The sequence below is a fragment of the Triturus cristatus genome, chromosome 7 (assembly GCF_964204655.1).
Source record: "Triturus cristatus chromosome 7, aTriCri1.1, whole genome shotgun sequence".
In the NCBI taxonomy this organism is placed as follows: Eukaryota; Metazoa; Chordata; class Amphibia; order Caudata; family Salamandridae; genus Triturus; species Triturus cristatus.
Genome location: NC_140590.1, coordinates 493616225 through 493633228, shown reverse-complemented (window position 1 = coordinate 493633228; position 17004 = coordinate 493616225). Strand labels below are relative to the sequence as shown.

General features: G+C 46.9%; 1 protein-coding gene across 4 annotated transcripts in view; it reads right to left on the bottom strand.

Annotated features, from left to right (window-relative positions):
* Positions 1-17004, bottom strand: part of OGFOD3 (2-oxoglutarate and iron dependent oxygenase domain containing 3) — a 1085915-nt gene that overhangs the window by 1035059 nt on the left and 33852 nt on the right. For 2 of the 4 annotated variants that reach the window (XM_085616865.1, XM_085616867.1), the window contains exon 2: positions 10456-10500. The exons of the other annotated variants lie outside the window; for them this stretch is intronic. In XM_085616865.1, the coding sequence (XP_085472991.1) occupies positions 10456-10500 (45 nt within the window). The remainder of the gene's footprint in view (positions 1-10455; positions 10501-17004) is intronic. 4 annotated transcript variants of the gene reach the window in all.

The following is a 17004-nucleotide window of genomic DNA, read 5'->3' as shown; positions in this document are numbered from 1 at the left end:
ACAGACTGGGTGACTATGCGTTGCAATGCGTGAGGGTTATACTCCTCTAATGATGGACTATTGGGGATGGTGTCTAACAACTGCGTCAAGGGATTTTCGATTCCCAATAGCGATATAACTGGTGCAGGGGGAGGTGTTAGTGATGTCCCAGGATCGAGTTCTGCTTGCATTGGATGCTCTGAAAGCGACACACGTCCTTGAGACCCTCTCTCTTGATAGGTATTTTGTTGCCTAGGGTCTTTATGGGGGGTCTGGGGTTGTGATACCGAATTCTGGTACAGGTTTGCGCCTGAAGTGAGCGGCTGCTCTCGTGCTTGGTCTAAGGTGATATCGACTGGGCCTCTGGAGTTTTGTGTTTTAATTTCATTTGTATGTTTGTTTCGACTCTTCCGTAATCTTTTTTCCCTTTTGGACAACCTGTGTTTGTTATGTTCTTCAACTGAAGTAATGGGGGTTACTTTGCTCTCTACTAACTCCATTAAATGCAGGGGGATTGGTGGAGACTGGTCTTCCGTGGCAGTTGGGCCCTTGACTGTATTACAAAACGGAGTTAGTGAGACTGACGACCCTGCCAAGGGTAAGTTCTTGATTTCTGTTATCACGGAGGAAAAAAATTGTGGAAGGGTTGATAATGAATCAATGATGGGGGAGCAGCAGCATACCGATTGAACCAGTTTAGCTTGGGATTGAGCATTTGTAATGAGCAAATTTAGTGCCTCAAATTTCTGATCTATACCGGCGGTATACACCGCTAGCATGTTCAAGAGGTGCACCTGCATGTCCATTTTGTCAGAGTGGTAGGTTAAAGCGGCTGCCGAGGTTTGAAGGGTCTGTAGTAACTGAGTCCAGAGATCATTTTGATCTACAGCTGGTGAGGTTTCATGGGCTTCTGGTTTTGGTGGATCATTGGAAAAAAAACGAGAGATCTAGGGGAGTAAGGTTGAAATTGTCTCCTGGCCCCTCTTGATTACCCATGTTGACGCCTGAGTTGGCCATTTCTGATTGGCTTTTTGGTTCTGGATTTTTAAGTTGAGGGTGGTAATGAGACACAACTTGGGGAGTCATTACACTGGCATTTATTTTTTGCTTGAAGGATACTCTGGAGAGTTTTAGTGGTGATGGAAAAGACTGGCTTGGGAACTGTGCAGGCTGGACTGTTGAGAAACTAGCATCCTTGAGGGTTGAATCTTGGGTTGGAGCATGCTCAGTTTGAACTAACTGTTGATTCGGAGGAGACTGTCCTGGGACTTGAGATGATCGACTATTTTATGGGATTGCTGAAGTGTCCGAGTTGTTTGGTTCCATGGTCGCTGTGAAAAATGGCTGCGAGCAGGTTTCACCTTCATTGACTGCCGCATGGATCGAAGCCTGGATTAAAATTTTGTTCGGAGTTGCTACTGCTTTTGTTAACGGAAAGCCTGGATCAGTGCCCCTTGGGCAAGGGTTTTTCTTTGGGGCAGCCAGTGGCACTAGGTTCCTAAAGGGGGGGGGGGGGGAGAAGGAAGTGCCGCCGACAGCCAATTTCTTAGGAAGTTTTTTATTTTTATTTAATTGATTAGATGATACTCTGCAACTGCACTAGATGTTCCGGGAGCTCTCACTGGTTCTCACTAATGAGCCCACAGGGCTTGCCTAGATGCAGAACAACAGGAAACTAATGGCTTCTGTAGTGTGAGACAGGTACAGAGAATGTTGTCTGAGGCCTTATTTGGTGCAGGTTAGTTGATGCAACTCAGACACTGAAGTAACTGGGATTGTTGGAGGCTAAGAGCACTCAAATTTCCCTTGTTTGGCCCCTTGTCATCCAATAAAGTTGGTGCTCCTGAGCTAGGCTAGGCTGGATGGGGTTTTGGCCAGAAGTTTTTTTTTTTTTTTTTTTTTTTTTTGGCAGGCAGGGCACACGAGGCTACTGCAGACTCTGGTCAGACCTGATCTAACAGGGCAACTCTGCAGGTAGCCAGGGGCTCTCACTTGGTGCGGTCGCCTGCTAAAAGGCAGCCGCACTTGCTCTCCCGATAAGTCGTTGCGTGTCCAGAAAATGCGATTACCTGTGGCCGCTATGATAGGTTGGGTGATTGCTGGTGAGTGCTAGGAGCCAGGATGGGAGAGGGTGGAGGGGGGGAAGGAGGAGGCAGAGGAGGCTGGGGGGCTGGGGAACTAAGAAGGTAGCCGGCTCCTTCCAAAGTGCTTGGGGCCGTAAAGTTTGAAAACCGGCCCGCCCAAGCCCGAGTTCAGGGGCTAGCCTACAACCAGCCTGCTGCCTCTGCCACCGCCACCGCCGATATCCTCACCGTTGTTGCTGTTCCCTCCGTTGCTCCGTCGCCCTACCCCTGTCCCGCTGCTGATCTGGTCGGTCAGTTGATGAATCGCACAGCACTCCGAGGCTCTGGATCTCCGCTCATCCACCCATCTGCCATCCGCTCGTCTGTCTGTCACGTGACCAGAACTGCTCAATGTGCACTGTTTTGTCATCACATGCCTTCTTTGATTCTCTCAGTGAGGCACTTAAAAATATAAACATTCATCTGGACCCACGGGACCGGAAGAGACAGTGACCTCATGTGGATGCTGATGGTGGCACCCTGATGTTATTTTCCTGCAAAACGCTTACCCCACTGTGTCCTGCCGACCTCATGGCCCAACAGAGCAGGCACTGAGTTGCCCTTCTATTTCTGGTGCTTTGCAGCAATTTTAAGTTCTTCTTAGAGATTCTGGTTGCTCAAATGGGTGTAATGTCTGATATTTATATATTTCCCTCATCTTCATTGCTTGATTTTGCTCACAATAAAGTGTCACTCATAGTCGTTGAATGTCACTCATAATTACACTGAAATTATGAAAATGTCACACATAGGCAATCTGAAACCTTGGCAGCTATGAGACCATATTTGCTTTTGTACAGCCAGAGTATAGTCTGGATATACCCTAATGGTGGTTCTGTCATATCTTAACTCTCCATGCTTCCTGGCAGCCTGTAGGATGACATCTCAGTTGCTCAAATTGAATATTTTTGCAATTATCATGATTTGTGGCTCTTCTGGTTTTGGTGCACACCAGCTCATTATGTGCCCTTTCAATGGAGATGAAATTTGATTGACCTTTGGGCTGGAGGTGATTAAGTGCAGTTTTCAACAAACAGGTCCAACAGCTCTTTCCTGGACCCCCCCATTCAGCCAGACCAACCCTGTATGAGCACAGCTTTGTTGCCCTACATGTTAGCATGTTCAGACTGAACTGTTCGTACTGGAGCAGGGTCAAGGTGATTGCATATGGCTGGGTCTAATCTGTGGCAGCATGGTGGGCACAAAAACGATGACTGGAATGTGGCCAAGAGTAATTACCAGAGGGGGGGGGGCGTGGCCAGCAGCATGGCGGTGTAGACGTGCTCCACGAGAGCTCCGCTGGCCCAGCTCGTGATCCTGAGTGCATCCTTTGTCTCTTCGCCGTTGAAACGGATATTTAGGCGGCCGAGTCCCAACAGAGTGTAGCGGTACTGCCGCCACGACCTCAGACTTCATCCTGCCTGAGATCTGGGTAGTTTCTGGCACCCGGGGCTGGAGAGCGGCCGCTTCCAAGATGGCGGCGCCGACGCACTGAAGTGATCCCGGCCCAGAGGCTTCGCTGAGCGGTCGTGGTGACCGCTGGAGGGCGATCCGCGAGCCTGCTGCGTCGATCCCCATCAGGAGTGAGGCCCTCCCCGAGGTGGACGGAGCGGCAAGACGACCCCCCAGGACGTCACTGCAGCAGTGAGGCTGGCAAGTGAGAGAACTCTATACATCATGGGGGTGGTGTCGGCGCCAAAGTGATGGGCGGCATCAGACTCCTTCCTAAGGCCCTGACTGGTGTGGAGGCGGTCGGTAACCCATCACTCCCCTGGGGTGGCCTGCCCTGTATGAAGGACGACCTCTCATGCCTCCACTCACCCACGCAGCGGCTGCCCGGCACATTTCCCGCTTAGGAGGTGACTCTGGAGTTAGCGGTGAAGATCGCCCTCTCTCCCCCCTCGCTCTGACAACATACACTGTCTGCACCCGCCTGGTGGTGGTGAATTTCCGTGTGCGACACCTTTAATTATAGCGCTATATGTGTGCCCCACCCCGCCTGTTTGGACTGCCATATTAACGCTGTAGCACTAAGTTGCGCTTTCCAAATTACACTTGGAGATCCGCTACGAGAATACTATGGCGATGGTCTTTCCGGACTATTCTCGTGATGTGCAGAAACAGAGACGGACTTTTGATCAGGTTAAAAATCAAACTGCGTGCCATGGGGATCCAATATATGTTGCTGTTTGCAGCTAAACTGAAGGTCATTTTCAAGAATGATACGCTGTTTTTCCAAACTCCGGAGGAGGCATGGTCCTGGGTGGAGGAACGACCGCAACTACGAGAGCCGCTGCTGTCAAGCTCCACCGCGTCCCCACTCAAATGACGGATACGGTCCCAGGACAGGCTCAGGGCCAGGCATCGGAGGCGGGGTCTGCGGCCCAAGTAGTCAGCCGGGGCGACACCGGGCAGAACCCTGCGACCCGGAGACACGGACACGCTCTTATCGGACTCTGGGGAAGAGGTGCGTCGCTCAAAGTCAGCAGACACCCTCCTGTGGAAGGCGAAGAGACTTGAGAGGCAGGGCCTGCTGGCCTCTGCCGGACAGTAAGACTTTCCTGAGCTCCAGTGGTTCTCCACTGGTTTACCATTGAACTGGGAAAGTGATTGAAGTGTTTGTGTGGGGTTTTTGATATTGGGTAGTTAATTGGGAGGGAGGGGCGGGGGGATAACAGACCTCTTAACGGACGATTCGCTCCAAAGTTGTCATGTTGACGAGTGGGGGGATGGGGAGAACGTCAGAAGAGAGTAGGGAGGGGGGGGCTGTTTTCTTGTTTTTAGTATATCTTGGAGATTATTTGATGGGAAAGGAGTTCGTTTGATTCAACCATGTGCTCACACTGATGCGCAGAGCGGGGGAGGTGGGCGTATTCCTATCGAACACAGACACCAGGACGGATTTTGCTAATGTACTACCATGCCGGAAGATGAATATACAGTAATGACATGGAATGTCAATGGTTTGGGTAACAAGGTGAAACGGGGATTGGTAACCAAGTATCTCAAGAGACATAGACCTGATATAATATTTCTACAGGACCTTTTGGGTACTGCATGCTCCTTTCTGGGACGGGGGTGTTACACTACTTTGGCACACGCGGGATTTACCAAGGGCTCCCGTGGGGTGGCGATCCTTGTTAGGAAGTCCCCGCCTTTTCATGTTACGCAGACGTGGGTGGACACCGAGGGAACATATGTTGCGGTCAGGGGGGGCTTGGAACCATAGGACTTATTTTCTAGCTAGTATCTATGCACCGCCTCGCCTCCAACAACGCACGTTCGACAAATTGACTAACCTCCTCTTGCACTCTGGCCCCGCCATACACATCCTTGAAGAAGACTTCAACGATGTATTGAATCCCCTACTGGACCACCCCGTAGCTCAAAAAGGCACCCCAGATATCACACCTCTGGCCGTTTTTCTAGAGTCACTGGGCCTATCTGACCTGTGGCGACGCCGCCACCCGCTCCGGCGGACATACTCTTATTTTTCCAGAGCCCATAAGGTGTTCTCCCGCTTGGACTACCTTCTCGCTCCGGCAGAGGAGATACAACGGGGGGCCGACATTGACTACCTGGCTAGGGGAATTTCAGACCACTCTCCCCTGCTCATGAAAATGGGTGGTGGAGGTGGACGAAGCTTCCGCAATGGAGGCTTAATGCATGGGAACTGCGGGATGAGACTGTAGCTGAAGAGCTTCGTGTTGATTCCCAGCTATATTTCACTGAAAACGAAGGTCCTGTCCCATCTGCCATTACTTTGTGGGAGGCCTATAAGGCAGTATTGCGTGACAGGGCGCAAAATATACTGGCCCACCAGAAGAAACGTGCGATTCAAGAGCTTGAATAATTAGAACATGCCCTCCTGGACTTGGAAGAGAAAAATCAGGCCGAAATGACCAAGGAGGATCTGCGCCGGCTTGAAATAGCCAGGTGCGAATACTTAGCGCTTGCGACTGATGAGGTAAAAGCATACCTACTAGCAACCCAACATCGCCTTTATGAAACGGGAGATCGGGCGGGGAAACTGCTGGCATGGCTGGGGCGGAAAGAAATCGAGTCACGGTGGGTAGGGTCGATAAGGGACCAAGAGACTATTTATACCGCTCCGGAGGATATCGCGGGCGCTTTTGAGCGCTATTACAAGGCTCTTTATGGAGCCCGCATCCATGTGGAAGACTCTCAGATACGCCAATACCTTCAGAGTATTGACATGCCCACCCTTACACCTGACGAACGAGATAGCCTAGAAGGTGACCTGGCACTGGAGGAGGTTACTGAGGCCATGGGTCACCAGAAAGCAGGCAAGACTCCGGGTCCTAATGGCCTGCCGAGTGAATTCTTTAAACTGAACACCGCATTGCTGGCACCGCATCTCCTAAAGATGTTCGTGGAATCAAAAGAACAAGGATGTCTCCCCCAAGAACTCCGTCTAGCCACAGTGGTGGTCATACATAAAACTGGGAAACCACCAGAGGACTGCGGATCCTATCGCCCCATATCACTCCTTAATATTGAAACAAAAATCTTGGCCACGATTCTTACACATCGCCTGCTAAGCGTGATTCTTTCGTTGGTGCACCAAGACCAATTTGGCTTTATGCCCAAGCGTGCCACCCGTCTTAATTTGCGCCGCCTACCTAACTTGATGGATACAGTACGGGGTCGTGACGCTCTCCATTTGCTTCTCTCGCTTGATGCGGAGAAAGCGTTTGACATGATCCACTGGCCCTTCATGTGGCGTACTCTGGAAGCAATGGGCTTCGGCCCGGTTTTTCGAGGGTGGCTTGCGTTATTATATAACGCACCTGAGGCCTGAGTGCGGGTCAATGGCACTCTCTCCACCAGTTGGCCGATACAATGCGGCACCAGACAAGGCTGCCCCCTCTCTCCTTTATTGTTTGCCCTCATACTGGAACCCCTAGCATGTGTGGTTAGTTCCCGACCTGACCTAGGGGGCTTCCTTAGTGCTCCCGGTTCGCTGGAGGAAGAACGCATATCGTTATATGCAGACAATATTCTGCTCTATGTCATGCGGCCTGCTGACACGCTGCCCCGTCTTCTCCACATCTTTGAAGAATATGGCAGCTACGCAGGCTACAAGATTAACTGGACTTAGTCCACCCTATATCCAGTAAGTGGAGGTCCCGCATCTTACACTTATCCCAGCTGCCTGTGGCTGGCCTAGGAGGGCTTTCTTTATTTGGGCCTATATATTACCACTGACACCGTCCTTCGCGTGGAACGTAATATACGACGAGTGTTGCTGATTTTTCAGGCAGATGGGAAACGATGGAGGAACCTACCTCTCACTGTCATGGGCAGAGCCGCCATGTACAAAATGGTGACCCTCCCTCAGCTTCTCTACGTTCTTCAGAACACTTATCACAAACTACCTGATACGATTTTTGCTTCTATTGATAGTGAGTTAAGCCTCCTCCTCTGGGATGGTGCTCATCCACGGATAGCACTGCGGACCCCGCAACGGAATCCTTACAACGGGGGGCTGGCCGTACCAGATATCAGAGCCTACGACAGGGCGGCCCACCTTATCGTTATTAATGAGTGGAGTCATGCACCAAGAAATCATCCGGCATATCGACTGGAACGGCTTCAATTCCATGAACGCTCCCACCTACACTATCTATACGGGGGGGCTGGCACGGCGCGACTCCTTCCCACTACCCAACGGGTAATAGAGGCCTGGAAAATTGCTGGGAAGTTGATGAGATGGGAGGGGAAACCTACACGGGAGACCCCATTATGGGAGGGAGCTAATATGCGTGAGATCAGAAAGCTGAAGGGTTTCAAACAATGGGACCTCATTGGCATTTCCAAAATAGGAGACCTCCTGGAGCGAGGCTCCCCTGCCTCCTTCTCGTTCCTTCAATCCAAATATCAAATGCATAATTCCCAAGCCTATGCGTACCTTAGGCTTCGTCATGCTTGGCGAGCGGAGGGGTTGGACAACAGGGCGCTTCCGGAATACGCTCCCCTTGAGGGCAGACTCCTTCAGGAGGAGATCCAGACTCAGGCGATTTTGCTGACATACAAAACACAGCTCAACAATATGCCAGATAATCTCGGCCCACTTCGCGTGAAGTGGGAACTTACCACAGGACCCCTTGAGGATATAGACTGGGAAGCGGCCCTCATGCATCCACGTGAGGTGGCGATCAGATTAAGACTGCGGCTTATCCAATATAAGATCCTTTATAGGGTCTACTATGATAGGGAACGATTGCACAAGATGGGGAGGGTGGAGGACCCTGCATGCCTCAGATGCCACACGGAACATGGCACATCGATTCACACCCTTTGGGAATGTGCCCACATCCAGCCCTACTGGCACAAAATAGTGGGCGAACTAAATAAAATACTTGGGGCAACAATTGAGATGGATGTGAAGTTCCTACTATTGGGCATTCCCACTGATGTCGATCTTCCACGATATGGGCTCTTACTTGTTAATCTGGGGTTGGTGGTGGCTAGACGGGACATAGCCAGGTACTGGGGTGCACAACACCTTCCTACACTCACAGAATGGAAATCCAATATGGATTTATACATGGCTGCGGAAAAAGTGGTTTATAAAGCGAGGGGCTACCCACGTAAATTCAGGAAAATTTGGTCCCCGTGGTTGAAGTACTACAAGCTCGATCTAGATGTGGAACAGGGAGCCCTTGCATTATCTAATGCGAAGGCTGGTTCTGGCTCATAATAATCGCTTTCCTGCCCTGTGTTTGCGAATAGACCTTTTGGCAGAATGGTCCTATGTATTACTCGGATTGTCACTGGTGATATATATGAACGATTTCTCTTGAGTAACCCTGCTGCGAGATTCACCCACCAGTGCCGTACCTCCTTGCTTAAGGTTGATCATACACCTTGTACTGATGACTTCTTATCCCATCACTTTTTTTTGTATTCCTTTGGCTCACGTTAGCCACATAGCAAGAGTGTCTTCCACTTGCATATTGCTGAGATGCAGATTCAGCAAGGGCCAGGATATCAGTAATCAATCTCCAAACAGTGGCTTCTACAGCCCTACAATTTACCTCTTCTGCCATGATGCCCCCTCTACTGAAACTGGAAGTGATCGGATTACCCCAAACCAGACGGTCAGTCAAGACACACTCCAGCATAGACTTGGCTATCCTCACATGCCTCCTTGTAAAGCTCGAAGGGAAGAGGCGTGCACTGTCCTACAGCTATATTTAGAGACTCATTGAGTTCCTGTGGGAATTTCATGGCATGAAGTAGAAACTCCGTACGGCTTGGAAGGAGTTGACTGTGAAGAAGAAACCTGCTGATCATAATTACAATAATTGTAAAGTTAATCCAGTTATGTTAATATTTACTATTGTATGTATCAAGGTGTGCTGAAAAGTTAATATAAATCACCGTTCTCGGTGTACATCGAATTTATTATAACTTAAAAACAGGGAAAGGGGAGGCAAGGTGAGCCGTACAATGAGAACATTAACATGAAATGTGGATGAAAAGGTGAGAACCAGTTAGCGGATTATCTTTTTCCATGTAAACTGGAATTCATCTTAAAAGGACACTCGAGAAAACAAAAAAACAGCGGCTATGTCCATTCACTAATTCTGCGCAAATGCTATTTCCAGCTAAATCCAAAGTGCACTAATCTAGGCCAGATGTCAGCTCAAAAATAGTGTTTGCTACAACGGCATTGTGTGCAAAATTGATGCTTCTGAAGGCACTGCACTCCAAGGACAAAGACACAGGCAAAGGAATGAGACTTGCCCCCATTAAAAGGCCCATTAAATCCGTGGATGGAGGTTCAGAGGGTTCAGAAAATACTCCAAGTCGAAACAAAACATACAAAATGACAGCATTTCAAAACACTGTAGAGCAAAACGTAAAAATGAAGCACTAGTCATAACAAGTGTCTGAATCCGAAGACAACACGCATTTATCAATGGCAACGAGTTTGACTTTTCTGTGCATGCCGAAATAGACACAGAGTAGACATCCATGCGCACTTTGACTCGCATGACGCATCCGTGCAAAAATGCAGCCAAAGCAAGATATCTAAACAGAGATCAACAAAAATACCCTGCACAGAGACCCCAGGCAAGCAGGTCTTAATGCACACAGACCTGCAGCCATCCACTCACAGAGACCACAAGACTTGCAGCCACCCATGCACCCACACTAACAGGCACGTGCAGTGCCATGTATGTTTCTTATAGCGTGCTTTATGCTAATGTAAGGCTATCTGAAAATACAAAATGAGAAGAGAGGGGGAATGAGGGAATATGAAAATGAAGGAGCCGTGAATGGAATGATGATCCCCAAAACAGAGCAGTAGATGGTAACTGACCTTGGGCATCTGGTCGGCAAGGAGGACATTGAAAAGAGACCTCGGCTGCAGGAGAGGGAAACAGGGAAATTAAGTGTAGGAGGCATAAATCAAAGGGGGCAAACATCATGAGAAATCATTGTCTAAAAGAGTTAGAAACAGTATACACTTGGCGAAATATCAGCACACGCATAGGAGTTCAGGTGTCCATGTCCACCAACGAACACACAGTGTCTTGCATTCACCAACAAAAATAAACAGGCATCCTCTTGGAGTTACCAGTCCGCAGTCAATCCACAAAGCAGCTTGGAAACAGATGCCATTCAAGTGTTTGGCAACACGGCTCTCATCCCGGGCAACAAACCCAACCTTCTAATCCTGCTAAACATCTCACAGCCGTTGACACTGCCGATCATTGAGCCTTGATGGGCACTCTTAATCTGAGAAAGGGTTTTTGACAATGTAGACTTGCAGCTGTTTGAGTGGCATTCAAGGACTAGCGAGGTCAGTTAGTCCATGTGACCACATCCAAATCTGAGCCCATTCCATTACCTTCAACATCCCCACATGCTCTGTAGTCTTGCCACTAGCATTCAACCTGTACACAGAGTCACCAGGAGTCATAGAGCAAGCACATCAGCCTCCACAAATATGCACATGTGACTTGTACTTGACCGGGCTGACCAGGCCATGACATTGATCAGCTAAAAACTGTATCATCACGATCCAAACCTGGATATCCAATTCCTACCTGAAAGTGACCTCACAAAAACAAAATTCATAGTACAACTAAATAAAACGATATACAGCAGAGGCTTGCAAAGGTCAAGCTGGAAGACTTTGCATCACACTTTGCTGACAGCACAAAGCCATTCCGATTCCACCCTCAGCTTCAGGACTCACATAGAAATGAAAGCAAATATTGTATGGCGTCAGGTGATGCTGCTCTGCAGAGTGAAACCCTTCTTAGTAGAAGTAGTCTGCAGAAGAGTCATTCAAGTACTGGGCCTTCCAAACTCCTACTGTAGCAGCGGTCTATAAACTGATATGAGAGTTCTGAGAGGTGTCCGAAAAACTGCACCTCCAATAATTGAAGGTCTGAAAATATGACTGATTTACAGTGACTCTTAAGAATTAAATTCAAATTCACATGGCGCTTGCTCTACAGAGTGGTAAATGCTTGCTCGCCACCTTACCTGGTAGATAAAATAAAGCTCTTTAGGTGGTGGGAGGGGAAGTCAGGTAAGATAAATAGCAGAAATACAGTAAGGCTATAATACAAGAAGTGCAAGAAAGAGAACCAAAGATGACTAGACCTTCTTTGATACCCAACGATCTTGAACTCCTTCCAGTAAAGAAGCTTTCACTGTTCCCCACGTAGGGGAAGAGCTAAAGACGCTTCTGGTGAAGCAACATCTTGTCACAATCTATGACAGTGCCACCCCCTCCAAAGAGACCTTCCTTTTTAGGTCAAGCCTAGGCAGCTTGCATTTGCTATCTTTGAGACAAGCTGTATTCTCTCTATGGGCTTCTTGACTGCCCAAATGCTGGTGATTAGCTGGTTCTTGTAATCTTGATTCCTATTTGTTTATGGCATACATTTGGAATGCCTCCTTCAGTGTTTATCCCTCCTCGAGAGCAGTTACCAAGTACAATGTCCATCCACTGGTTCGCATTATACCATGTGTTTGTGGAACTTTTTTGTTGTATGTCTTCAAAGGGATTAATACGATTGCTGGCGTTTTCTCTTTTGAGGTTGTGTTTTTTTGTTTTATATTTTGTTTTTAGTTTGCTTTAGTGCTTTTCATAAATGTATTTTTAGAAGCAACCTTTTGTGTTTTTATATGGGAACTGGATCACATTGTTTTTAAAGTTTCACTAGGTTCTTGGAATGTAACTGTTAGAAATAGGGGTCTCTAGTTGGCAGAGGTAGGTACCTTTGTCCAAGTAGGGACCCGTCTTCCTAGTCAGGGTAAAGGAGTTACACTCTTAAAATAACCCCTGCTCACTCCCTTGGTAGCTTGGCACGAGCAGTCAGGCTTATCTCAGAGGCAGTGTGTAAAGCATTTGCACATAACCAACAGAAACACAGTGAAAACACTACAAAACGACACCACACCCGTTTAGAAAAATATTCAATATTTTTATATATTCAAAACAAGACCAAAACGATAAGAAACCAACATACAGCACTTAAAAATATATACTTTGCAAGATATCCTTAAAATTGTGGAAATACTTTAAAAACACAATTTGTACGAGTTGGTAGCTCCGTCCAGGGCTACCTCGATGCTGAAAACAACAGTTACAGACGACCAATTCGATACAGGCCAGCGAAAACGTGGGCAGACTCAGTAACACTACCTTTCTCGTTGCAGCTGGCACGTTGGTTCGAGCCGGTCATGGCAACCGTCGTGGTTGCGTTGCAAAATGGAAGCAGTGCAGGGTGTGGTGCCCTCTCAATGCAGTGCAGGCAGCGGCTCAGTGACGATCGTCCAGATGGCGTCGGTGAGACCAAGGCTTACAGTGCAGGGTGAGACAGTGCTCGATGCAGTGCTGGCAGGTTGCGGTGCAAGCGACAGAGTTGGTTAGCAGTAGCTGGCGTCAGTCGGCCCAGACAGCTGTGTGGGACGAGGTGGTGTGTCATGAGACTTACCAGTAGTGCCCCCAGCCTCGATGCGGTCACTGTTGTCAAAGTCAGCAGCAGCGACTGCGTCAGTGAGACCAGGATGGCGAGGTGAAGCAAGGCGGTGAGGAGTGCGGTGCCCACAGGTCACGGTGCAAGCAGCGGCTTGGTGGGGGTCGTCGTCTGTGAGACCAGGTTGCAGTGCGAGATGCGGATGGTGCCTTCTTTGGTGCTGTCAGGACACAGAGCCAGCAAAGGAGAAGTGACAGAGTCAGTTGCGTTCCCCTTCTCCGTGGCAACTGAAACAGTGGTTCCAGAAGCGGTACCCAGAGGTTGGTGAAGTCTTTGCAGTCCCTGAGGCTTCAGAACAGAAGGCAAGCTCTACTTCAAGCCCTTGGAGATACTCAGCACAAATAAAAGAAAGTTCAGTCCAGTCCAGTCCAGTCCTTTCACTGCCCAAGGCAGAAGCAGCAACTGTAGGCCAACCCAACAAAGCAACAACACAGCAAAGGGGCAGTACTACTCCTGGCAGCTCTTCCAGCTCTTCTTCTTGGCAGGTTCCTGGATTCCAGTGGGTTCTAAAGTTTTGGGGTCTGGGCCCCAATATTTATACTCAAAATCCCTTTGTTCTCTCAGGCAGAGATAGATAATGACTTTATTTCGGATGTTTTTCAATCCATAAAAGTACATAACAATAGACAGTACATAATAAAAACATCACGTTAATTACAAAATCAATCACAATAACATACAACACATAAGTTCCTTAAAAGAGTGCAAAGGCAGAAGAGTGCAAAAAAAAGTGCATTAGTGCAATGGGCTACTGATAATTCATAGTAAGTTACAGTTACTCATCTAAGCATTTTCTAAATCTCAATGTCAATTTTAAAAATTCTAGCACCTGGAGAACACTATCCGAGTGGAGCAGCTGTAAATACATAAAGGCAGGTCTAATTTGTTTAAAATTTAGTTTCTTTAAAAGAGTAACAAGGTATCGCCTCCGGGGATATTCATAAAATGTACATAAAAAGATAAAATGCAGCATATCCTGTGGAGACTTCCCGTCGCAGCCACAGGGAGCTGCAGGTTTCTTAAAAATATCTGATGTGGGTCTAATTAAAAGATGATGAAAGATGTTAAACCTAAATCGAGTCAGCAAAAATTTCTCGTAGGAGGTAAAGGAGCATGTTAGATACTTTTCCATGGAGTCACAAGTATTCAACATGATATACTTTCTAACATTAGGTTTCAAAAGCTCAACTTCATCTCTTAAAGCAATACAATTCTGAGAAAAAGCTTTCTTAATTGCTGCAACATCACCCTTAAATATTTCCCTTGGTTTATCAAACAGATTCAGGCGGCCAAGCTTCAAAAATTGGGACTTCAAATATTTAAGCCAAGGTACACACATGGCATGATCAAGTGATATAAGGTCTTCCACTATTAAATGTGTTAGAGGAATTTCAGCACTTAACCATAGTTTTACCCAGCATAACAATGGTTTTAAACCAACAATGTCGTATAAATACTGGCAACCAAGTTCTTCATGTGCAATTAAATTCGAGGTGCTACCTGGAACACATAACAAACGCTTTAAAAAATTATTTTCAACTATTTGTAGTTGATCATCATTTGTGTAGCCCCATATCTCACTACCATATACTACAGTGGCTATGGATTTAGAGTTATATAATTTCATCATAGCCACATTTGGCTTATTCCCTAATTTGGAAGCAATATTGAAAATGGAGGCATTGACTCTGGTCATTTCCCCCTTTTTCTTGGCCAAATGTGGAGCCCAGCTGAGTTTCGTGTCAAATAAGACACCCAGATATGAAAATGTTTGGGTGATGGGAATCAAGACATCATTCAATTTAAAATTGAACTTCTTTTTTGGTTGGCGGCCAACATGCATTATATAGGATTTCGAATTGTTGACCATAAGGTCCCTATCAGACATAAAATTGTTAAAAGCATTCAGTAGTGCCTGGAGACCTACTTCTGTTCGAGAAATTAAGACCGCATCGTCAGCATATAATAGTAAAGGAATACCCCTCGCACCAGCTCTAGGGCAATCTGATTTTACCTCTTGTAGTACAGCCTCTAGATCATTTATATAAAAATTAAAAAGGAAAGGGGCCAGAATACACCCCTGACGTACTCCTTTATTAATACTGAAACTTCCTGTAGTTTCCCCGGTCGATGAAAACCTCACATTAGCTCTTGTGTCATTATGCAGATCCGCTAGGAACTCCACAATCCCCTTATCAATACCTTTGTCCCTCATGGTCTGCCACAACCTCCCCCTGTTGACACAGTCGAAGGCTGAAGACAGATCCATGAAGGCAAGGTGAATTGTTCCTTTATACACAACGGTATATTTATTCAATAAAAGAAACAGGTTAAGACATTGAGTTATAGTAGAACGCCCCTCACAAAATCCATATTGAGAGGTCGACAGGATCTTATTTTCATTCGTCCAACTTGTTAGGCGTTGAAGTATAACTCTCCCCATAATCTTCACCATCGAGTCAATTAAGGATATTGGTCGATAACAAAGAGCACTTCCCCTGTCTCCCTTCTTAAAGACAGGAACTATTGTTGAGAGACCCCAAGACCCCGGGCAACCCAATAAGGCAGCGGCATCAAAAACAGCAGCCAGAATGGGAGCCCAGAAATCTGGATCAGATTTGTAAAGATCCGGCGGTATTCCGTCAGGGCCTGGCGCTTTATTGGCAGTAAGACCCATTATAGCGACCAAGACCTCATTTTTATCAAAAATAATGGCAGTACTGTCCCTATCAGTGGGGACAGTGACCATGGTTTCATCTGCGTCTGAATAATACAGACTTTTAAAATGACTCTCCCATTCCTCTTTGGTTATACAACAAATCAGTCCATCTCCCGGGTCCTCAGTCAGAAAAGGTTTCTTTACCAGGGCCCAAAATTTGGTACTGCTATTCAAGGTAGAGGGATCAAGCAGTTCCTCCCAGGCCTCTTTCCTCAAAAACTCCTTGCGGGCAACAATAGTAGCCTTATATTCCTTTCTACAGAGTTTTACACCCTCCCTATTCCTCGGGGATGCTGACAAGGCATCCCTCAAATTACGGGCAGCTAGAGTACAGTCATGACTGAACCATCTCGGGCCTATATTAGATCGGGGTTTATTAGGGACCGATAGAAACGCCGATACCTTTTCCGTGATATTTTGATAAGCTTCTAGAACCAACCTAGGTTCACCTCCCCCGTTCGTACAGACTTTAATATCCTCTGCACATCCTGCAGCAATATTCTTGTAGAGGACATCCGGAGAAACCATAGACCATTTTAACCGCCTCTTCCCATCTGTTGTACCCAAACTGCCTTGGCTAATGATAGTATTACCTTTTTTAAACCAAGGACAGTTTAAACCGATTATAAGAGGGTTATGGTCACTAAATTCACTAAAGACAATGCAAAAAGAATCCACAAAAATTTGCATCGTCCGCGAAACAAGTATATGGTCTATAAAGGTACCCCTTCCATGCCCTTTGAAAGTAGGGGTATCAAAACAAAATCGCGGGTCTTTCAATGACATAGCCAAAGAAAGGTCATGGTCATTCAAAAAGTCATTACACAATTCCCCCTCCTTTGTGTGCTCCATATGGAGACAATCTGCACGATCACACACCATTTCTGGTAAACACTTATACAATGGGTCTATACAAGGATGCAGATTAAAATCCCCCATAATCAAGAGGTTATGGCCCACATTTTCCATAAAATTAGAAACAAAAGAATTTAAAAAAAAAATATGATTCCTGCCTCCACTATCATAAACAGCATTATAGAAATTCACCAGCCCTACACTGACATTACCACCGGTTAGAGTTAAGCCCATTACACCTGTATGGTGTTCTCCAATTCTTCGAACTTCACAGGGTATTAATATAGATACAAAAATT